The sequence below is a fragment of the Brassica rapa genome, chromosome A09, assembly GCF_000309985.2.
Source record: "Brassica rapa cultivar Chiifu-401-42 chromosome A09, CAAS_Brap_v3.01, whole genome shotgun sequence".
NCBI lineage: Eukaryota > Viridiplantae > Streptophyta > Magnoliopsida > Brassicales > Brassicaceae > Brassica > Brassica rapa.
The window spans coordinates 7,138,172-7,161,977 of record NC_024803.2 but is presented as its reverse complement, the minus strand read 5'-3'; the positions used below and the strand labels follow the sequence as shown (position 1 = coordinate 7,161,977).

The 23,806-nt window shown below is 34.9% G+C and overlaps 3 protein-coding genes across 4 annotated transcripts; 2 read left to right on the top strand and 1 right to left on the bottom strand.

Moving 5' to 3' along the window:
- The first annotated feature begins 235 nt into the window (after nucleotides 1-235).
- Nucleotides 236-7,611, top strand: LOC103837994 (CLIP-associated protein). The gene is made up of 21 exons (XM_009114395.3): nucleotides 236-789; nucleotides 879-1,034; nucleotides 1,127-1,189; nucleotides 1,413-1,481; nucleotides 1,614-1,773; nucleotides 1,845-2,006; nucleotides 2,115-2,212; nucleotides 2,543-2,617; nucleotides 2,697-2,765; nucleotides 2,857-2,942; nucleotides 3,014-3,131; nucleotides 3,302-3,400; nucleotides 3,475-3,829; nucleotides 3,916-5,699; nucleotides 5,795-5,893; nucleotides 6,308-6,412; nucleotides 6,538-6,612; nucleotides 6,702-6,770; nucleotides 6,853-6,921; nucleotides 7,012-7,113; nucleotides 7,229-7,611. The coding sequence occupies exons 1-21, from the start codon at nucleotides 457-459 to the stop codon at nucleotides 7,385-7,387; spliced, it is 4,305 nt and encodes a 1,434-aa protein (XP_009112643.2). The 5' UTR covers nucleotides 236-456; the 3' UTR covers nucleotides 7,388-7,611.
- On the bottom strand, nucleotides 7,418-19,027 carry LOC103838057 (Fanconi anemia group J protein homolog). Its single transcript, XM_033280859.1, has 23 exons — nucleotides 12,907-19,027; nucleotides 12,760-12,835; nucleotides 12,615-12,679; nucleotides 12,469-12,516; nucleotides 12,301-12,392; nucleotides 12,075-12,219; nucleotides 11,912-11,973; nucleotides 11,760-11,833; nucleotides 11,613-11,683; nucleotides 11,428-11,515; nucleotides 11,283-11,349; nucleotides 11,093-11,188; nucleotides 10,893-11,001; nucleotides 10,659-10,752; nucleotides 10,456-10,539; nucleotides 10,226-10,382; nucleotides 9,984-10,141; nucleotides 9,863-9,907; nucleotides 9,752-9,780; nucleotides 9,582-9,681; nucleotides 9,230-9,511; nucleotides 8,504-9,148; nucleotides 7,418-8,414 (listed from the first exon to the last, which is right to left on the bottom strand). The coding sequence occupies exons 1-23, from the start codon at nucleotides 13,302-13,304 to the stop codon at nucleotides 8,331-8,333; spliced, it is 3,069 nt and encodes a 1,022-aa protein (XP_033136750.1). The 5' UTR covers nucleotides 13,305-19,027; the 3' UTR covers nucleotides 7,418-8,330.
- Nucleotides 19,028-20,442: 1,415 nt separating this feature from the next.
- LOC103837993 (protein SPEAR1) lies at nucleotides 20,443-23,081 on the top strand. 2 transcript variants are annotated; one of them, XM_009114392.3, is made up of 5 exons: nucleotides 20,443-21,169; nucleotides 21,868-21,972; nucleotides 22,297-22,337; nucleotides 22,441-22,516; nucleotides 22,772-23,081. In XM_009114392.3, the coding sequence occupies exons 1-5, from the start codon at nucleotides 20,939-20,941 to the stop codon at nucleotides 22,874-22,876; spliced, it is 558 nt and encodes a 185-aa protein (XP_009112640.1). In that variant the 5' UTR covers nucleotides 20,443-20,938; the 3' UTR covers nucleotides 22,877-23,081. The 2 variants fall into 2 exon arrangements, with proteins under 2 accessions (XP_009112640.1, XP_009112641.1); XM_009114393.3 differs by lacking the exon at nucleotides 21,868-21,972.
- The last annotated feature ends 725 nt before the right edge of the window (nucleotides 23,082-23,806 follow it).

The following is a 23,806-nucleotide window of genomic DNA, read 5'->3' as shown; positions in this document are numbered from 1 at the left end:
CGCCAAGTACTTTATCTTTTTTTTTCTGTCTTGCGAGTTCGGCTAAAATGCGCTGTGACTGACCTAACCGGATCGAACTGCTTTGAATCACGAACCGCGGTTAAGCTAAGACCATAAATGGTAGTACAACTAATAGTGGCATGTCACTGTAATTAGTAAAAGGAAGAAGGGCAAGATCCCAAATAGCTAGCCAACCACGTGGTTTCGTTTTTATCTTCTTCAAATATTTTGTTCAAGTCTTAACTCTTAACCAGTCGCCTTTACTCTTTCTTTCTACTAATAAGTAAAAAAAAAATTAAGCGGCACTTCTCCGCTAAATCTCTTCGTTGCTTCTCTCTCTAAACACATCACATTACACTCTCTCTCCCTCCTCCTTGGATCGATTCAGTTTGGGGGAATAGGCAGATCTGAAGGGAGGAGAGGAGAGGCAGATCGGGAGTTGTAGCCTTGTAGGTCATGGAGGAAGCTCTGGAAATGGCGCGAGCCAAGGACACCAAGGAGCGCATGGCGGCGGTGGAGCGGCTGCACCAACTCCTCGAAGCTTCTAGAAAGAGCCTGAGTCCATCGGAAGTGACGTCGCTGGTTGATTCTTGTCTGGATCTCCTCAAGGACAGCAATTTCAGAGTCTCCCAAGGCGCGCTCCAGGCGCTTGCTTCCGCCGCCGTGCTCGCCGGGGAGCATCTGAAGCTTCACTTGAACGCGCTCGTGCCTGCCGTCGTGGAGAGGCTTGGCGACAGCAAGCAACCGGTTAGGGATGCGGCGAGGCGTTTGTTGACAACTCTCATGGAGGTGAAATGAGTTTATCATTTTATTGTTATTAATTAACAAAGTGTTGCTAAGACGATGTAACAGTTTTTTTTTTTTTTTTGTTGTTGAAGGTTTCGTCTCCGACGATAATAGTGGAAAGAGCAGGTTCGTATGGGTGGATGCATAAGAGTTGGAGAGTGAGGGAAGAGTTTGCGCGTACTGTCACGTCTGCCATTGGTCTCTTTGCATCCACCGAACTCCCTCTTCAACGTGTTATTCTTTCTCCGGTACAAAAGAAGCAACATTGTTTTTTTTTATGCTTGTATTGATTGGTTTTGAGAAGGCTCGATATTGAAAATGGTATTTTCTTGTTTGTCAGATACTTCAGATGTTAAATGATCCGAATCAAGCTGTTAGGGAAGCTGCAATTCTGTGCATTGAGGTAAAGTTTCAACCTTTTAAGAGACTTTGTATTAGTTTCTAATCATGGACGCTGACTGGTTATTTAGATCGAATTCCAGTACTATGAATGAGATGGTAGTGAATCCAATAAACTTTGTGCATCATCAATTTTTCTCTATTTGTTTTTGAGAATCCATAGAGTTTAGAGTTTAGATGCTCGGTCTCGTGTTTGCTTCTAATATGACACTTGTGTTTTCTCTCAGGAGATGTACATGCAGGGTGGGTCTCAGTTTCGTGAGGAGCTTCAGCGCCACCATCTTCCATCATATATGGTAAATCTCAGATTAAGATTGATTCATATGTGGTGCAGAGCGTGCATATTGCATATCAATCTGCGTCTGTATTTTGATGAGGAATAGTAGAATTTTTCAGTTTGTTACAACTCCTTCTCTGTTATGAATCAGGTAAAGGATATTAATGCTAGACTGGAACGTATTGAGCCACAACAGCGTTCTACAGATAGCCATCACCATGTTGTTAATGAGATTAAGGCATCAAATGTCAATCCCAAGAAAAGCAGTCCGAGAGCAAAGACTTCCACTAGGGAGAACTCTTTATTTGCAGGTTCAGATCTTTTCCCCCAAGAAAATTCTATAAATGGTGTTGCGCTGATTTTTTTTATCTGTGTACTTCAGGAGATGCCGACATCACCGAAAAACCCATCGAGCCAATCACAGTGTACTCAGAGAAGGAGCTGATACGAGAATTTGAGAAAGTTGCTTCAACACTTGTCCCGGAGAAAGACTGGTCATTGCGTATCTCAGCTATGCGGAGGGTTGAAGGACTCGTTGCAGGAGGTATTCATTTAATCAACTTCTTTTTCCGTCTCCTTTCATTTGATTGCTCTCGATGATATTTTCTGAAATTTCTAGTATCATATCTCATGAAATCTTCCTCTGTTGAAGGTGCGACTGACTACTCTTGTTTTCGAGGTCTTCTGAAGCAACTTGTTGGTCCCTTAAGTACACAATTATCTGACCGGCGATCTACCATTGTTAAGCAGGTTCACTAAACTGTCGATTTGATTTTTTTATTTTTAAGATTTAGAGTGCATTTTTTATTCTTCTTTGCCCAGCAATGGAGACAAATTGATGATTTGGGTTGTCGAGAGAAATGCTATTTCATTAGTTTATGGAATTCATATTTTTTTCCCTGGCCGTGCCAACACTCTCCATTGTTGTATAATTTGTATTCATTTAATTAGCCAGAATAACACATTTTGTTAAGTTCCAGTAGGGGATGAACGGTGTTTTAGATGAATGCAGCCTTATTTTATATAGTTTTGTATTTATATCATTGCCTTTACTTCATTTACTGTTTCTTGTGTACATAGGCTTGCCATCTCTTGTGTCTCTTATCAAAAGAGCTACTGGGTGATTTTGAAGCATGCGCTGAGATTTTTATTCTAGTAAGCTTAAACCCCTGCCATCTACTGTTATGACATTCAATGCATATACATTCATGTTGATATTTTAAAATGTAATCAGGTACTTTTCAAGCTGGTTGTGATAACTGTGCTTGTAATTGCAGAATCTGCTGATAACTGCATAAAAACGGTAAATCATTAGCTTTTCTGATTTTGGCTTCTAGAAGATTGCCTGCTCGTCTAAGTTTTCCGCTTACACAGATGCTTTCTTGCTATTCTAGATGCTGCGTAACTGCAAAGCTGCCCGTGTACTTCCTCGCATAGCTGAGTCAGCAAAGCATGACCGTAATGCAGTTCTGCGAGCAAGGTTTTATTCGGCCTTCGTATAAATCATAAGACCTTTGATTTTATGGAAGTTGATCCCAGTTTTTTATACAGGTGTTGTGAATATGCACTATTAACACTCGAACATTGGCCTGATGCTCCAGAAATTCAGCGGTCAGTTGATTTATACGAAGATCTGATTAGATGCTGTGTTGCAGATGCTATGAGTGAGGTAGGCTCCTTGTTTCATCTCTGTGTGGGATGGCAGTAATTAGGGTTCTATAAAACCTTCTGATGGGATCTATGTTTGCATTATTAGTATCAACCGATTTGTGTTTCTTGTACTGCCCATCTATCATTCTCCCATGCATCATTGGAAGCTGTTAAAATTTTGAATAACAGGTACGGGCAACTGCTAGAATGTGCTACAGAATGTTTGCAAAAACTTGGCCGGATCGTTCTCGTCGTTTATTTTCCTCCTTTGACCCTGTCATTCAAAGGGTAACGCTTCTCAACTCTCTATATTCTGCGTATTAGCATGATGAGGCTTAATAACACATTCTGAATGTTCTCAGCTAATAAATGAAGAAGAAGGTGGAATTCATAGGAGACACGCCTCACCATCTGTCCGTGAGAGACACTCCCAGCCTTCATTTTCTCAGACGTCTGCTCCATCTAATTTACCTGGCTATGGAACATCAGCCATAGTCGCTATGGATAGAAGTTCAAATTTGTCCTCAGGAGGATCTCTTTCTTCTGGCCTACTCCTATCCCAATCAAAGGATCTCAATAAAGGTTCTGAACGTAGTCTGGAAAGTGTGTTACAGTCAAGCAAGCAGAAGGTCAGTGCAATTGAAAGTATGCTCCGAGGACTGCATGTATCCGATAGACAAAATCCTGCAGCCCTTCGTTCGAGTAGTTTGGATCTAGGTATTGAGCTTCTTTCCTTCAGAGAGTATATCTTGTTTTCGGAACATTCTTGCGCAGCTAAATTGTCTTTCTATCCCCTAGTGCAGGAGTTGACCCTCCATCGTCCCGTGATCCTCCATTCCATGCCTCTAGTGCAGCATCCAATACTCTCAAAAATAGCACAACTGCTGAATCAATGCCTAGTATTAACAGAGGCAGTAATCGCAGTGGTGGCCTTGGTTTGTCAGATATCATCACCCAAATACAAGCGGCGAAGGACTCAGGAAGACAATCACACCGTGGCAATCTGTTGTCCGAGTCTCATCCGAGCTTTTCATCCTTGACAGCTAAACGGGTCTCAGAGAGAAATGAAAGAAGTTGTTTTGAGGACAACAACGATTCCAGGGAGGCTAGGCGGTTTATGGTGGGTCATTTAGACAGACAGCAGATTGATTACTCTTATAGAGATTTGAACGCTAGCCATGTTCCCAATTTCCAGAGGCCACTTTTGAGAAAGAATGCTGGTGGAAGAATGTCGGCAGGCAGGAGGAGGAGTTTCGATGATAGCCAGCTGCAAGTTGGTGACATGTCAAATCATGTTGATGGTCCAGCGTCTCTAAACGAGGCCCTTAACGATGGATTGAATTCAAGTTCTGATTGGTCCGCCAGAGTTGCAGCTTTCAATTTTCTCCAAACTTTGCTGCAACAAGGCCCAAAAGGTGCTCAAGAAATAATCCAAAATTTTGAGAAAGTAATGAAACTATTTCTCCGGCACTTGGATGATCCTCACCACAAGGTTGCACAAGCAGCACTGTCGACACTCGCGGATCTTATACCATCTTGCCGAAAACCTTTTGAGAGCTACATGGAGAGAGTCTTACCCCACGTGTTTTCAAGGCTAATCGATCCAAAAGAGGTAGTTAGACAGCCTTGTTCGTCAACCTTGGAAATCGTCAGCAAAACCTACAGTGTAGATTCCCTTTTACCTGCGTTGCTTCGTTCACTGGATGAGCAGAGATCACCAAAGGCTAAATTAGCTGTGATTGAATTTGCCATCAACTCCTTCAACAGGTACGCTGGTAACCCTGAAATTTCGGGTAATAGTGGCATCCTGAAGTTATGGCTAGCAAAGTTGACACCATTGACCCGCGACAAAAATACCAAGTTAAAAGAAGCTTCCATTACTTGTATCATATCTGTCTACAATCACTATGATTCTACAGGACTTCTAAATTACATTCTTAGTTTGTCGGTTGAGGAGCAAAACTCCTTGAGAAGAGCCCTCAAACAATATACTCCCCGCATCGAGGTGGAGCTATTAAATTATATGCAGAGTAAGAAGGAGAAACAAAGAATAAAGTCTTATGACCCATCTGATGCCATTGGGACATCATCTGAAGAAGGTTATCCCGGTGCTTCCAAGAAGAATATATTCCTTGGCAGGTATTCTGGGGGTTCTGTTGACAGTGATAGTGGTAGTGGTAGGAAGTGGAGTTCTTCCCAGGAGACGACAACGGTCACTGGTGGTGTTGTTGGTCAAAGTGTTTCCAGTGGAACTCAGGAAAAACTATATCACAACTTCAGAAGTGGGATAAGTTCTGCCAGTGATTTGTTGAACCAAAAGGATTCTGATTATACGTTTACTCCAGCTGGTGAGAATTTGATAAGAACTAGCCCTAATGGAAGCTCAGACAACGTTGAAAATTTGGATGGCTTATCTCCACAGCATTTGGACAAAAATGGTCTGAATATGACAAACGCTGATTCCTTGGAAGAAAGACATGGAGATGCGGTCTCCCGCGACTTAGATTTGACTCACTACATGCTCTCATCTATTAAGGTTAACCCAACACCGGAATCTGGACCTAGTATTCCTCAGATTCTACATATGGTACGTAACAATTGCCACATCGGCTAAAAGTCGTTTTCTTTTTTTTTTTTGTCTCTGGTACTTTAAAGCATGTCCTGATGGTTATGCTTTTACAGATCAATGGGAGTGATGGAAGCCCTTCTTCGAGCAAGATATCTGGACTCCAGCAATTAATTGAAGCCTCTGTAGCTAACGAGGAATCAGTTTGGACCAAGGTATACCTAATAAACCCTAGTTCCAGTAGTTGGAGGGATTGGTCTCGACATGGCCAACTTATAGATTACAGTTCTATTGAAAAGAGTAGTAGTTAGTTACTGGATATGTCTTAATTCACTCCATGATATTATGAAGCTAAACAAGACTAGGTAAGACAAGAAAAATGTGTGTTGGTAAACTTAGTTGTTTTATATTGGTTTGAACTTGGGAATAGAAACTTAACAAGCCAAACCATAAAATTTGTTGACATGTGGTAGCAGCTGTATTTTCGCTATTTGTGGTTTTCGCCATGTGATTAGTTTTATTCCTTCTTGCTGGTCTCAATCAGAAGTCGTCTACTGCTCATAGTGACTAAAATATGCATTTGCTGATCAATTCTAATGGATATTCTCCATTCTTTTGTTTATTCTCAGTATTTCAATCAAATATTGACGGTTGTTCTTGAAGTGGTCGATGACGAAGATTTTTCAGTCAGAGAAGTTGCTCTTTCGCTGATTTCTGAAATGCTAAAGAGCCAGGTTTGTTACTTACTCAGACTCTTTAATCAAGTGTCTCTAACGCGTTAATTGTGTTATATTTCCAGTTATTGTGAAATTGCGAGTATCTTTCCTTACTTGTATATATCTCACTTGATAATTTTCAGAAAGATGCCATGGAAGATTCGGTTGAGATAGTGATTGAGAAGCTGCTTCATGTCTCGAAGGACTCTGTTCCAAAAGTAAGAGATTACATGCTCAGAGACCTTATTCTTGTGCATTCATATTTTTTTAATGAGTCCTGATCTCCTCGTATATGATATCCTTTCAGGTTTCCGGTGAAGCTGAGCAATGCTTGACCACAGTTTTGTCCCAATACGATCCTTTCAGATGCTTAAGTGTATGTAGTTAAGAGTTACCCTCTTTTCATTGCCTCATCCGATTTCCAATTAACGTAATCTAAATGATGTCTTTGTGTTCAGGTTATTGTGCCACTATTGGTAACAGAAGATGAAAAAACTCTCGTCGCTTGCATCAATTGTTTAACTAAGGTAAAATTGTCCAGAAAATTGCATATATAGATAAACATACAATCATCATATGTCACTGAAGAGGGACACATTGCTTTCTTGTGTACACAGCTTGTGGGTAGGCTCTCGCAAGAGGAATTAATGGATCAATTGTCTTCTTTTTTGCCTGCCGTTTTTGAAGCATTTGGGAACCAAAGCGCAGATGTTCGAAAGGTAAAACAATTTGGGGATACAAAAAGCTTATTCTCGTGTTTTTTTTTCTACAAAATGTTAAATAATATGTCTATATCTGAGCTATACTGGGATTTGTGTGTTGATGTTGTTGCAGACAGTGGTGTTCTGTCTGGTGGACATATATATAATGCTTGGGAAAGCGTTTTTACCGCATTTGGAAGGTCTAAACAGCACACAGGTTCGGTTAGTGACCATCTACGCAAACAGGATCTCACAGGCTAGAACTGGTGCCCCTATAGACTCAAACACGTAACGAGCCACTTGTGTTCTTTGGTTTTCTCCCTTGTGTCTTGGGGGGTTATTATTCATTATTGTTCATTTTGTATATGGGTTATATGTGTATGTCTTCTGATACTTTTTGATGTAATTTTGCAACTTGGGGTTTTTTCTTCTATTCATTTTGTTAGTGTGTGATCTATTTTTGGCGGGAATGTGTTATTACTTTTCTCGTATGATCAATCAATTGCATCTTCTAAATTCCCATTTTAAAATACTGTGGTTTTGATGATTAAATAACATTTATTATCTTCATATAGTCTTGTACTACTTCACGATTGGTACATGATTTGCTTTAGACTTTTTAATCTTCGGAAAAGGGTCAGCATGGTAAAGGTCAAGTGTCACAATCTCACCATACATCTATGCTATTGAAGCTGGCTATAACATTATCTAAAAACACCATTTCGAATCTCGCATAGTTTTCAGAAAACACGATCACAGAAACTCTTGACACCTCCATTGCATTTAACAACCTCCATATCTCTTCGCTTGATAGTCAGCATATTCATATGAGAAGGTTTTAATCCGTTTCTTACGTAGATAGTCGCACAGATTGCTTACCTGTCATAAGTTATCTTTGCTCTTGAAGCTTTTGAACATATCGTGTTTTATTTTTGGATTTATTCACATATAATTTTCTTGAGAATTTCACAATAAAACGCAAGTTAAACCCACATATTTACTGTGTACCTTATATATTGGTGTTTCTCCTCGCCCAATTAATTTTTTTACAACTCTGTTTTTATTTCATTTATTTTTTTTAGTCGTCAAATGCAGGCGTTTCACAAACTCAACGTATGAGCATACTGCTCCACTTGTCGAAAAAGAAAGAGAAATTTGTCAATGTGTAATCTGTTCGAAATTAAATTACACTTTTTGTCAATGTGTAATCTCTTCTTCTCACAGCTTCCACTTCTCTAGCAAGTACCTTGGTGCTCCAACAACGTTTCCTTGATTGCAGCATCACCCATGACATTTAGATGATCAGCAAAGAACAATATCTGCAACAAAAAAAAAAAAAAAAAGTAAAATTAGCCAATCAAACTTATCATAAAAGAGGGGATGAATGGCCACTAAAGTTGAAGCTTACTTTGCTGAGAAACTGGACATTTGATGAATCAGTAGCCACGATTTGCACTCCGAGACACGTCGTGTTTGGGACACTGCAGAAAGGGCAGAAGATAGTGTTGAAAACACATCCATCTTCCTCGCACCAAATCCCCTCATCTTTTGTGCAGAGTCTCTGGTCAACCGAGGAGCAATCTGTCACGATAACTGAAACGCTTGTCGGCATTTCAGATCTTGATGTTTCTTTCAGGAGAGTCAGTACATACTTCTTGGACGACCAAGTCACCAAGCAATTTAGATATGAAGAGCCGTTATTATCTGGGTGGCCTAAAGGGCTTCTACAGAGCAAACAAGATATCTGCACTCTAGCTCTTGTTTCAGTGCTGCTGTCAGATCCAAACTCAATTCTCCTTGTGATCATGTCATGGTTGTTTTCTTTTTCAAGGTCAATAACGGCTGCAGAGCTGATAAACTTTCTTCTCTTCAAAGCATGGGAACTAACACTCGGTGGCCCCCCTCGTTCTAGAGTCAAACCACTGGAGCAAGAAAATGGACTGGATGCTGAACTACCACTATTGATCAAAAAAGATGTTTCAGGCTCAGTTTGGACCACACAGTCAAGGTCGATGACTTCTTTGTAGCTTAACATCTTACTGTCAACATGCTCCTGCATGCATGTAGTTTTTGCTTAACAATTTTATTGATTTATGTAAATAATAAGAGAGTTTTAAAGAAAGGGAAATGAGACCTTGGCTCTGGGAAAAAATGATTTCAAGTCTTGCATAGATTCTTCAAAATTATCATACAGTTTGATAGACTGTCTTAGCCACTTTGAAATAGACACTCTGTTCCTTTGTTGTCTGTATCTCTCATCTGAACAATCAAACACAAGGAAATGAAATAAAAAAAGAGTGGAGAATTGACAATCATCAAATATTATTAAAATGTTCATAGATACCCAAAAATAGGATGGCACCATAATCAAACCTATGCCTGATACATCTCCCTGTAAAGATGAAAACACCATGTTAGATTAAATATTGACTTTGAAATAAATTTTAAGAAAATGAAAGAATGACAAAGATATCACATGGTGGCACCTGCGCTTGTTGGCAATACCATTCACCCCCTCCAAGAAGGTTTCTAGATGATTTGTACGTATCATTATAACTTCTCTTTAGTCCGACTAGGACATCATGCCTGGCCCCAAAAAAAATGATCAGTTAAGAAAAAAATGATTCTAAAGGGGGAAAGAAAACAGAAGTCTTACAAGTTTGGAAATGGAATGCCAACGATTATCTGAATGCAAAACATCAAGGTTTTAACATCACAAAAATCTTTATTTATCATCAATAACAATCTATTGAAGTTGAAAGGATACCACAGCCCTGGCGTTGTCATCACTAAAATCAAGCCCTTCAGAAACCTGTGACAAGTGTACACTCAAAATCTACATGTAAAAGATATATACTATATATACCCATGACATGATCGTGACAAACCTTTCCTCTACATACAGCAAGAAATGCTCCTCCTTTCTTGGAATCAACTCGAGTCCCTGCTCTCCTATTTCTTCCAATAAATCTCTTCTTTCCGCCTATACAATCATAATATCCCTTCAGGACATTCTCAAACTCCCCCGTTGCTCCTCCTCTTGGCTCTGCGGAGAGATATTTGAGATTTTTCAACAACAACAACAACAATTGCATCACATGGGATTAGTGGGAACATTCTTTTTACTCACCAATAAAAATGTCTTTTTCCAAGCAGAGCCGAGACCATTGACCAGTTTCTCGCCAACGGGTACAGAGTTTTCCCATAAGCTTATAGCTTGGAAAGAAGACGAGAGAGCCACCTGGCACAATAGAGCAAATCTCTTCCAATGATTTCCCTAGAGCATCCTTCAAACCAAAAGTAAGGTATCAGAGTACAAGAAGAAAACCATTTAACAGTGATTAAAAAAATGCCCAGTACCTGGAACGGATGTTCATCATTCGTTTTATAACTTGCATTTAAAGGTTGATTATTAGGACCACTGAAGATTCCAGCAGCCCACACCTGCAAGAAAAAAAAAAAAAAAGAGAGAGAGAGAAAGTCTTGCTGTTAAAATCATACATTCAGTTCTGGAGACTGTTGCTGCTAAGTGGATAGTTACAGCTCTTTAAGTCAGAACGAACCTGCTGATTAGCATCAACCACATGTGGAGCCTCCAAACAAGCACCAAACTGCATCCCAAGTTCAGATGAGAAAGAGTCCATTGGTGACAAAGTCCTGCAATATGATTTTATATTTGATGACAATTGTGGTTTTTAAACCAGACCTTATAGAGTGAGGTAACAAAAAAGAAACAGTTATTACTTGGAAAATGATTCTTAGCAAAAAGTAATAGATACTGCTGCTTGCTTAATTACCCAGATGTTAAAATAATGGATGAAGAAAGATCAACTATGGCTTTGAAAACAACAGATGGATTCATGCACCACAAACTCAAAGTATGTGTCCACTTCCCAGAAGAATCTCCTGCATGCATCCCATTAGCTAGAGTAACAACAATGAACACATCTTTGTATTTTTTACATTATTCGGATAAACAGAAAATTCACTTTGTTACCTCTTTTAATAAAGCGTTGTAAACCCAGTTCGTAATCGAGGGTGTGACTGTGACTTCCATCTCTTGAAAAGAAGTATCCAAGTGTAACTAACAACTCTGCATCATAATTGTACCATAAGCTCTCATCCTCAAAGATAATATATTACAGAGATCGCTGATGCTTAGTAAAAGTAACAAGAAAACAAAAAACCTTGTAGTGTGGAGACAAATATCCCACTCAAATGAGGAGGTATTTCTTTCATTGATCTTTCGATTGCCTTGACGAATAAGGAACAACTTCACATTGAATCTTCGTATAAAAGAATGTGGAAGATAACGTAGAAGAAATGACTTACCTCAATGAAGCAGTTCGATAAGTTCCGGAAGCCTTTTCGAGTGATATTAGATTCCTCTAGCTCCCTTAAAGCTTTGTCTCCGGTCCAGCTGATAAATAGCAAAAAAAGATGTTTGAATTGAGTAAATTTCATAAAAACTAAAAGTTAACCTCTATGAATATAAATGCACTTTAAACCCTACTTGCCTAGAGAAATAGTGTTGAGGATCACGTTTTGCTAGGGAGTCCTTTCTGCTTCCAATCCAGCTTATCAATCCCTAAATATACATAGAAAATTCTCAGTTTAGTCTATCAAAGGAATATTATTATCTTGAAGATGATGGATGACTTTACGTCTATAGCATCACACACGGGTTGATATATCATTGGGATCGCCAGGCTTAGAAGTTGTAGTTCACTCTGTAATTCTGCATGACATCATGAGTAGTTAAGTAAAATGTCAGTGAAAAAAATGCATTGGTAATAGATTTGAGTAAGCATGTAACTGAAAAGAGTCTCTTCTCCCAAGTCAATGCTGCCTGCTTCACGAGCAATGTCTTCCATATTGCTGTACACAAACAAAAGTGTTTAGTAGACAACCATCAACACCACCAAGCATTGCTAATAAAAATTTGAAAACTTAATTATATATATGTACTTGACGCTTACTGTGCTTCGTCAAAGATTATAATGGCCCCATTCAATTTGTCTTCAAGTTTTTCTTGTCGAATGAGTTGGTCAACTATATAGGAATAAGGGCAAAAAACAATTTGTGCCCTCTCATACATGTCCCAGGCAGCAAAGTATGGACAACCTAAAAAGAGAAGACTATATATTTGAGATTTAAGAAATAATAAATAATAATAATAAAGAACTGTAAAACCAAACGTATAACCTCTAACAGCATATCCAATTTTGACAAGATCTTCAATATCATGAACTTCATTTTGCTGAAGTGATGGGTGAGCTACAATATCATCTTTGCCTCTGGATGTTAAAGGAAAAGAAACGTGATTTGAGGAGCAAAGAGGGAAAAACAAAATAAGTTGAGGATAAAACTTACCTGAACTCGGGACATTTTGGTTTATTCCTATCTTTTATGAGACACCGACTACAAAAAAAAAAAGAAAGAAAAGAGAATGCATGTTTCGTTATAGATAGAGGAGAGCATCTATGCTGAAAAGACTAATGATAATGACATTTTTTTACCATATCTCGTCTAAATTAGGTTTCCCCTGTACACGACGGTTGGTGCATGAACGTTTACGTGCACCCTAATAACTCTCAACAAAGATGAAGGATAACACAATTAACAGACAACTTTTATTAGTTAAAAGATTAAATATTGACATACCAATACAGCCATGGGCACTCTGTAAGCAGTTTTGCGATACTCACGAATGACTTGAGTGATCTGAGCATGCGTTCGTCTATGACACAAACACAAACACAAAACATAAACTTTATATATTCAACAAAACTAATAATGTGAAATGCTTACGAAGCATAGAATATGGTAGGAACTCTTGGAGGCTTTTCGACTTCCACCACATCGCTAGGTTCTGTTGAGGGTGGTCGTGTGACGTCAGGTGTGAAATGACTTCTTTTATGAGCCGAGTTTCCTTTAGGAAAGCGCGATGCATAGCTCTGTTGCCAAGCGAGAACCGAGCAGAGCAACGAAAGAGTTTTGCCAGTACCAGTGGGGGACTCGAGAAGCGCGTGGCATCTACCGTCTCTCTGGGCTCTATCAAGGGTAGATATGACACGGCTCATGAAAGCTAGCTGTGTTCCGTACGGCTGATAAGGGAATCTCACTTGGAGTCCTCCGATGTGGTACACGTTTCTAGGCTTTAGGGTTTCTTTCTCTTCTGATTTGCTTAAGCTTGTTGGGGAAACCATAGTGTTACGCTTTGTGATATGCTCAGTGGTTTGTGACTGAGATGGAAGAAGAGAACAGAGGAAGAAGAAGAGAAGAATCGTGTGGGAGAAGGAACATAGAGAGAGAAAAAAAGAGTTAGATTGTTTGATAGCCTTTCCCAAAGGCAACACACTGACTACTAAACATACTAAGGATAACGGGCCACAAAATTTAATAAAGCTAACAGCCCAACTTAATAAAGCTAACGGCCCAATAAATTTTCTTGAAAAAAGAATTCATAGATTTTTATTTTTACCATGAATGTGCCTAATCGCACAATTGAGCATATTATAAGGTATTTAAAATTTTGAAATATTTAACTACTTTATACTAATATTTCTATTTAAATACTTTTACAGAATTTTGGTTAGATATGAAAGCAAATATTCGGCCATGGCCGAATCTTTTTTCGTTAATTACAGTTTTGATCATTTTTGTAATTGATTAATTGCATTCTCTATACACCGATAACTCTGAAATTAGTAGTGATTGAATATACATTATTCTGTCTAGTTGTAATTTTAAATGCAATTGTACCTCTATTCTATCTAAAAAGCAAGACCTACAAATAAATGATATACACCAAGCGTATAGCATGATTGATACGACATATCAGTAATAGATTGCAATTACACATTATATACAAACTCTATATGCTGTATATATCAACCATTCTTCTTTTTTCTTCCAGTACCCCCCCTATATGTGCAAAATAAAGCACCTACATCTGCAAAATAGCCCACATATCACATTTTTTGGATCGACAAGTTATTTTCCCATTTTCACTCCCAAACTATTGGCTCATTCTATATATCCCCAAAAAACAAATTCTAGATGTATCCCCATGAAACTTAATTTGTATTGGTTAAGACAATTTTCGGTACAATTGCGAGACCAAACTATCAAACTCAGAAATACGAAACCGATTTGAAACTAAAAATTAACCCAATATCCCAAATCAAAGCAAGGACCCTAAAATCGATTTATAAATTTAGATTTTCTTCTCCTCAAATTTCCTAAAGTGAGAGTATCTAAGGAGTAATGTTTGGGTCTTCCAAAACCGTGTCGGGAGCTTATTGTGGATCATCTAATGGGCGTCGAAGAAGATTTCTAGGTCCCGCAGAATTGTTGGTGTGGCGAATCCGTCGTCTCCTTGATGTTAAAATCGATTCCCAATCCTTACAGAAGATACTTTCGATGTGTGTATGCTGCAACGAAGAAAAGTAATTTTGTTGAGTTTCATGATTAGTTTCAGAAACTTGTTAAGGTCAATTTTTAACTCGATTATGATGAATGAGTAATGTTTTGTTGTTTATGTGTAATGCTTTGTTTAGCTAGAGAATGAGCATATATTCAAGTGGATTGATGAGGCATAATTAGAGGAGACAGAAACACTTGAAGGCATAAATGTGAGAATTGAGAAAGAGGTGAAAGAGATTGCAAGAGCGAGTTTAGCCATTGAGAATGTGCAAATGAAGATTGAGAAGGAAATATTTGATCAAGTTGAGAAGGTCTTGGCTGAAGCGAAAAAATATATGAAAAGATGACGGTTGGCTTAGTCATTGGATGTATGATTGTGGTTGGGTTAATGGTGCTATTATTTCAAAAGAAATTGTAATTGCGTTCTAAAAAATGTATTTGATTTGGTGTAGTGAACTTGTTTGTTTCTTGTAATTGTGTTATTGATCGGTCTTTGTGGATTCACAAACGATTTTTTATGTCCAAAACTTGTGTCTTTTATGTGTTTGAGTTGGAAGTTTGGTCTTTATGGTATTGTATGGTCTTTGTGTCATCACAAACAAGCACACTAAGGAGCAGAACCCGAATCTGGCAGTCACACAAGAGACGGCCACGACCTCAGGAAAAAAATGAAAGACATGAAGGCGAAAATCCTAGACGGCGAAGAGAGGTGACCGGGCTAAGAAAGTTTTTTTTTCTTTTCTTTTGTATGTATTATTGGTTTTAAAATCTTAATTTTACAAATACTGTTTCTTTTCTTAAAAATTACATATTTCAAGAGATCTACTGTTTAATGCTACATATAGATCAATTCGGTTTATCTTTTTATCAATTAAATTTAGTGTTGTACAAAAAATATGATGTAATAAATAATGAAACGCTAGCATATTTTCCCATCTTTTAAAAAGCACTAGCATAATTTGTATATATAATATATTAGTTTGAGAAAGAATTGAATTAGTTTTTACATAACACACAAATATATCAGCATAAAGTATATAAATTTTAATATATCTAACGGGGTATTATGCTATGTATATTTCTAAGCTTAACTTATACTAAGAGTTATAAAATAAACTACAATATAATTAACTATTTGAGTAATTAATATAATGGGAATTTTAGGTCTGATTGGCTGTCGAGGTAAGTAGCAGGATCAAAGGGATTTGATTCGATAAAAATGATTTAAAATAAAATCCTTAACAGATCAATAATTTGTGTAATATTAAATCATATACGAGTAAAGATAGAGAAGAACTAGACAGAGGGTGCTATAATGCAGTAGGGGAAATGCATGTGCACACAATCTACAGTAGATATTATTTCATAATTAATTAATTTTTAATAAATCTCATACTCTCTCCACTATGCTTTTTTTTTTTTTTGCTAAACTCTCTCCACTATGCTCTGTCTTTTTTGGTGTTATCCTCTCTTAATTACTCATCAAATGACTTCTAATCTCAACATAATCCCCTGTTGTGATGCACTTCTCTGTCTTTAAGTTATTTCAATCATTCAGTTCATAATTTTTTTAATCATATGCGTATATGTACAATATATGTATGTATATATGTACATATTCTTGTAAATTAACCATTCCATTAAATGGTTCGCATTTACATATGCATAATTTTTTGCAACCCTGAGAATATGCTTTTTCGCACGACCTTTTAATGGGAATTCGATGTACATGAGAAAATTATTTTATATAAACTTAAACATTAATCAAGTTTCAGGTTATCGAATTATATGTCAGCCCTTGTGTTAATTTTTTTTTAAAGTCAGGGTCATGCACATAAAAAAAATTCATCGTCTGCATATGAACTAACAAGTGTCATGTAGTTAGTGGTCTATTCAAAAGTGACACCTCGTTGCTACATTATTATAATACTCGTCTTCCCTCGAAACTAATTAAGGCTAAGACATGTTCGAGGTTCACATTATTCACGACATAGAGTTTGAACATTATATGGATAAAAAATTGTAGCCAGACAAGCTGTATTATTTTTCTTTCGATCGTTACTGAACGTAGCATTGATAAGTCAAAAAAAGGTAGCATTGATAAGTCAACTAAAAGACCTAGGCTAGAGGTTTAACATTCACTCATTTCCAATTACTCTTAATTTTTTTGACTGAATTACTCTTAATTTAGTTGACAATTGATTAATAGACCTTGAAAAAAAAATTGTAGCTCTAAATAGTAGGACTGTAAGAGTTGCAAAACGATTGATATAATGATTATTGCTGAGGGTACAACCTGGGATACAAATTTTTTTACCTCAATGAATGCGTATACATGGTGGCACCATGGTAGTAATGTGTTTCTGGCATGCTCTTAAACAAACCAAAAATACGACATGGGTTAGTAGCTATGTATTAATCAAAAAAATCTTTTTAACTTAACTTACTATGGAAAACACACGTTTTAATGACACATAAATCAATTTGTAAATATAGTGAATGATGGAAAAAACCATTTTTGATCAACTAAATATTGTGTGTTTTGCTTATATACGTATTATTAAAATAACGTTTTATTCACTCTATATTGATTTTCTGTTAGTGCTCAAAACTCAGAAAGACATATCCAATATATAGAGCAAAACATCGTCTTTTACATCGATGAATAAACTAAATAAGCGAATATATTATCTGTTATGTAAGAAATTTAAACGTTCAGATGTGTTAAATATTAAAGAATATCAAGATTTGATCATAGGTTTGCGATTTCATGGGACAATTTTAAAATATTAGAAAAGGATTTTCCTTGCTTGTTGATGAATATATAAATTAAATTGTGCTCATCACTTGGTTTTTCTTTCTCTTTTCTGCCGCAAGAATAAATCGTTTCAGAAAAAAATAATATGATTTTTAAATGGTAATGGGACTTGGTCAGTCTTGCATTTGCATTTGCATTACAGACTGGGGTGCAAAGCAAATAAAAACATACTGTATAAAAAAAATTAGAATATGAAAAAATGATAAGCCACAATCAAATCAGGCATAAAACAGCTCAACGATAGATGGTAACATCAGATTCCAATATTGCTGCAAATTTGAATTTGGAAAGTTTGTTCATGTAATAGGTATACACATGTTCCATATACCACATAAGCGTAATGTTATCAAATACTAGTTTGATTTACTACTTTTCAAAATGCCATCATTAACCATTATATTTACTTTAACCATAACCTTTATTTTTTTTTTGCTTCCCGTAGGTGAATTCCTACAAGTTTGACCTAAAATATTTGAGAAGTAGTAAAGTAAAAAAAAAATGCTTATGATTTTTCTGGAAACTACAAATTAAAGAAGAAAAATTAAATCTACACGTATAAATAAATCTAATAAATATTATGTCATTAATAAGTGAAATTATTTTATTTAACATTACATAATTATTTTATAGTTAATAATTATTTTCGTTGCATTTCTAAAATGAGAAAAAATGAGCAAATTAGCTCAATATACTGAAAAAAGTGGGATATCATTGAATTGGGGGAAAGTGGTAGTGATGGGAGGGAAAAAAATTGAAGAGAAATAGGGTATGGAGTGCAAATAAGGGGGAAGTTGTGTGTAGGGAGTACAAATACTCAAAAAATAAATAAGAATCACTTTCGCTTTCTTAGTAATCTTTTCAAGACTTTTTTTTCTTTACAATCGAGACTTAGTTTATGTTAGCGTTACTTTTCGCTATAAGATCTAGAGATGTTTAATTCGAATCTGTCCAATTTCGATTCATGTTTTAAATTGTAGATAAAAAATTAGATATTATACTAAAACTACATTTATTCGGATTTTATCTGAAGTGGATAATATTTTCATTTTATTTAATTTTTAATCAAAACTTATATATGCATTTAATTCTCTAATAAAAAATTCAAAATTTAGTTATATAATTCACTAAAATACATGAACTAATAATATATTTTTCTTATTAAAATTTTTATTTTATAATTTTAGTTATTAATATGAAAAGTCAATAGTTAAAAACAAAAATTTATTAAAATTGTAATCAATAGAAATAATATTGATAAAATCTTAGTGATAAAAACATGAATATATATATATATATATATATATATGGATGTTATTATGATCTAGTAATTCAAAGTCTTATGCATATTTATTTTATTGATAATTAATTTACAAAATTTGACAGGATATTTTTCTTTTGCTCTTTGAAACGAATATATTTCAGTCACAGAAACTTTTTTGAAAATTTTGTACTGTTTTAGCTAGTATTTTGCCATTTTGCGAGAATGCAAAATTAACAAACAAAATTAAGGGTCTGACTGGTTCAAACGCAGCGGTTGCGGTTGCGGGAGTTTGTGGATGCGGGCGGTTGCGGTTTCTAGCGGTTTTAAGAGATTTGTACGACTGGTACTACGGTTAAAAATTGGTGCGTTTGCGGGTGACTTATGACTGGTTAACTACCGAATGCGGTAACAGTCAAATAATAAATTAACAATATTTACATTTAATATAATTATAAAAATATCAAAAATCATAAAATTATAATAAATATAAAATTTATATTTAGAAAGTTATAATTTTAATTTTTGGAAATTTATTGAAATTGTTTTTATTATAAAATTTTATAATATTAATTAAAATATAATAGATATATTTTAATATTTTCATAATTTCAATTTTATTTTTTATTAAATATTTTTGCTTTTGTATATATATTGTTTTAAAAAAAAGAAACAAATTTTACCCTCCCGCAACTGCCCGCAACCGCAAACGCTAGCTGGAGCCAGCTTTTGAATTTATGAGATTCAGAGCGGTTTGAAGCGGTTTAGAGCGATTTGAGTGATTGTTGCAAACCGCTGACAACCGCTACCAACCGCAAAAGCTGCGTTTGCAGGTGGTAGCGGGAAAACCAGTCGCCCCCTAAATTAATGTTTTATTTTAAATCCTAAATTGGGTTGGGGCGATATAAAGATAATATTTAGTTATAGTGTTTAGTTAGTTTTATTTATATACTCCAATCCGTTACAAAAAAAACTCCATATTTTAAAAAAAAAATGTTTCAAAAAGATACACCTTTTACATTTGCAATGCATACATTAATTGCAAATTGTAAATTTCAAAAAATATAATTGTGTTTATTAAAATTTTATTGATTAAAAATTATGTTTACTCAATAGAATTGTGTTTATTAAAATTTTATTGATTAAAAATTATGTTTACTCAATAGAATTTTAATAAACACAATTATGTTTTTTTAAGTTTACAATTTGCAATTAGTTTATGCACTGAAAATGTAAAAAAAAAATATTTTTTTGAAATAATTTTTTTCTTCTAAAACATAGATCTTATAGAAACGAAAAGAGTATATCGTACAATTAATGTCGAAGTCTTTTTTTGTTGGAACACATTCGAAGCAAGAAATATTTAAGAATGCTTAAGCTAATTATTACAGTTTTTTATTGCACAATCATTCTAATTAATAAAACTGCAAATTAATTAATTGAAAAGTAAAATATTGAGAAAAAGATTAGGATAGCACCAAACCAAATTTTTGTTTCCAAAGTAGCACTCAAGGTTCAAAGTCACAAAAATAGGTTTCATTAAAGAGGTAAATATACACTTATACCCATTGGGTTAATTAATCCAAACCCTAGGGTTTAGAGTTAAGGGGTGGGGTTTTGGAATTAGGGTTTAAAATTTTATAAAAAATAAATTCTAAAATAAAAAATAAAATTTTTAAAAACAGTTTCAAAAAGTATTTTTAAATTATAAAAAGAAAATTTGAAAAAAATAATAATTTTGAAAAAATAATTTCAAAAAAAAAATTATAAAAATTTCGAATCTGAAAGCATATAATCTGAAACTATAAAAAAAAATTTCTTTTTTTCATTTTTCTTATTTTTTATTTATTTATTTTTGTTTGTTTATTTAATTTTAAACCAAAGGTATTAGAGATATTTTACCCTTTAATGAATGTCATTTTTGTGACTTTCTCCTTCTAGTACTATTTTTGAGACATAAACTTCAAAAGGTGCTATTATTGACAATTGCCCTAAAATAATTGAGAGTTGGAATATCAAAATAATTAAGTGCACAAAATCTATATATGTAACGTAATGTATTTGTGTGCGTGGCGTATCTATTGAAATCTGGACACAATCTGATCCAGCGATGCATTTTAGTTATACTAAATGTCTTTAAATAAAAACATAAAATAAATATTAGTTACTAAAGGCTTATAAAAGGAGATCACCAATTCACCATGAAAGAGATCTCTCGGATTCATTAGCTCAAAGCCAACCATAACAAGAAAAATCAATCTCTCTCTCTAGAGAAGACTTTCTCTCTCCAGTTCTTGATTTTCCGGTGTATATTAAAAATTAATTCTGATCAAAGAGACATGGGAAGTAGTTTCTTTGGTAAACCAAACATGAGAGGATTTTCACCGTCTTCATCGTCTCCAACATCGTCTTCTTCATCCCCGGGGACGAGAAGGGGGAAGAAGAATGGTTCCGAGAAGCCAAAGCAGCCACAGAGAGGTCTCGGAGTTGCCCAGCTGGAGAAAATTAGATTACACGGCGAGATGAGTTGCAACAGCTTCGACAGTTACAGTTCTTCTTTGTATCCTCAGGTAACATTTTACATATATATACATGCATTAACTATATAATCTCGCCAGTGTTGATCGGGGCATGTTAAACATAGTGGTGTATACTGGTATCGCGATCATCGTACGTGTGGTGACCCTTTTGTGTTCATCGCATTCTTCTATCGGATCTATTATAGGAATCCGATCTTTGATTCAGTGTCCCCTGAACTTGAGATGTCTGATTATGGTTAATTGTATGAAATCTAAAAGGATTTTAATTTCTCTTCTTGTCGTATGTAATAATTTCTTTAGATTTCACCTAAATAATTACAACTAACACAACGATTACAAAACGTATACATCTTTACAAAAAACCATGCTCGATCTGGCCAAAAATCATTTATCCAAGTTAAAAAATCAATTATCTATAATTTACTATATCTAACGATTATACGTAAATATAGTCGCAATCATCCGTATAAATTGTTTTTTTCTTTGACTTAAACGAGAAAAGAATTTGTCTATGTATCTACTATTGAAGATTACTCAGTTGAGATGAACTAGATTTCATATAAGTTATTATTCTAGGTCGTTGAGTTCTCGAGGGCATTCCTCTCATTTCTTAAGATCCTTAAGATGTACTTAAAGAAAATTACATGTTAATGAAATTGTAATAGTTTTGTATCATTTGTAATAATTTGCATATTAATTATTAGACCGTCATATGCGACTAAATGTAGGAGAATGTGAGGATGCAAGGAGAATATTCATCCATACCATCATCATCGCCATCCTTTACATATGCATCAGCATCACCATCTTATGGCCTCTATCCTAATATGATGGTATATATATATATACTCTTAATGCTCTCTTTGTGTGCGATTTATACTTGATAATGATATTGTGTGTGCGCGTGTTTATAAAGAAGAATATCACTTAAATTCCTACTCTTAACTTTTTTTTATTCCTATTCTAACTTGATCTAGTTATTTATTTTCTTTTCAAATCAAATATCACGCCTTACGATATGAAATCTTCAGCAAGATTAGGTCAATCATGTTTCCATCTATAACAAAACTCTTTTCAAGTAATCATAAAACAACAAAATGAAAAAATGAAAGGAAAAATATCAACTACTAATTGTTTTTTCCTTCTGTTATTGGCAGATAGATGTACATAGAGATCAATACGAGAGAGCAACCATGAGGTACATATAAAATCACTTTCAACTGTCCATTTTAGGTTTATGAATATGTTAATATTTCGTTTCGTCCTGAATATTAATGACCTTTTATGTTTTTTCAAAACAGTTGGAACCCACGCTACGGCATCTTAGAGAGCCACCATTATTTGGAACCAAACACCACCAGACATATATTTAACGAGGTTCTTATTCTATACCATCACACATAATAACATTTTCATTTGATTATTAGTCTGTGTAGTATTATATACTTTCGTTTCACTCAATATTTTGGTTTTATTCAAGTTAACTACATTTATTCTATTTTAGTGTAGCCATGGTTCAATGTAGTTATGTCATGCTTAAATGTTGGTGAAATAACCTTGTTAAAGTGTTACAGCTCTGGTCAATTTGTAGCTAAGAGATCTAATCTACTGTTCTTTTTTGTCTTGAAATAGGATCCATGTTTTACAAGGCGAAGTAAATCGTTGGGATCAGGAAACCAAAACTCGGGATCGAATGACAATCAAGAGCTAGATTTGGAGTTGAGATTGTCACTCTAATCATTTGTAATAGTTTGCTTTTCATGAAATTGGAAACAAGTCGCGCATTGTGATTATGCTTTTTATATATTCTATGTTGTTTTGCTGAAAATAAAATCGAAGCAACAACAGCTGAATATATTCGGTTTGGAGGTATCTAGTTTATTTTCTTCTTAGGGATGATTTGACCGTTCAGTAGAAAAGGGTTTAAAGAATCGTTTGTAAACTTGAAGGAGCATAAAAAGTTAGATTATAAACCGTATATGGTAATTTTTTCTAGAAGCAAACGTGTTAAACTCTTCACTAGTTGTGATAGGAGAGAGATAGAAAATGCCGCATTATCAATACTTGGTCAGTCTAGGCTTGAACTTCGGCATAAGTGGTTTACATAGTGGCCATAACAGATGATTGGTCCATCTCCTGGCATTAGTCGGAAGGTATTCCAAATTTGGGTTAAACAGTGTGGTACGCTTTCGGACTAATCCACTCTGTAGCACTAAATGCGTTTCTCTTGGACTTAATCGGATCAGTCGATAGAGTTTATCAAAAAAAAAAAAATGTCGTATATAGCATTTGGTTACCATTTTTCTTATAAGATTTTGCATGAACTATTATAAATAAATGGTGATTTCTAAATATTAGATCTTAAAGGTTATAGTCTATTTTTTATAAAGCAATAACAAAATACTAGATCATGATCCGTTTCGACAGCGCGGATTTTTAATTTAAATTTATTTACCAAATTTTATAAATTAATTGATTTTTGTTTAGTGTTAATATATATTTTAGTTGTATAATATTTTTTTTATGTGGCTTAATTAACATTATTATATTTTTTAATTTGTATAATTTATCTTGCTAGTAATTTGGTTCATATTATAATCAGTTTCAATTTGTTGTTTATAATTAATATTAAGCATTTATCTTCAGATAATATCTATTTTGAACATT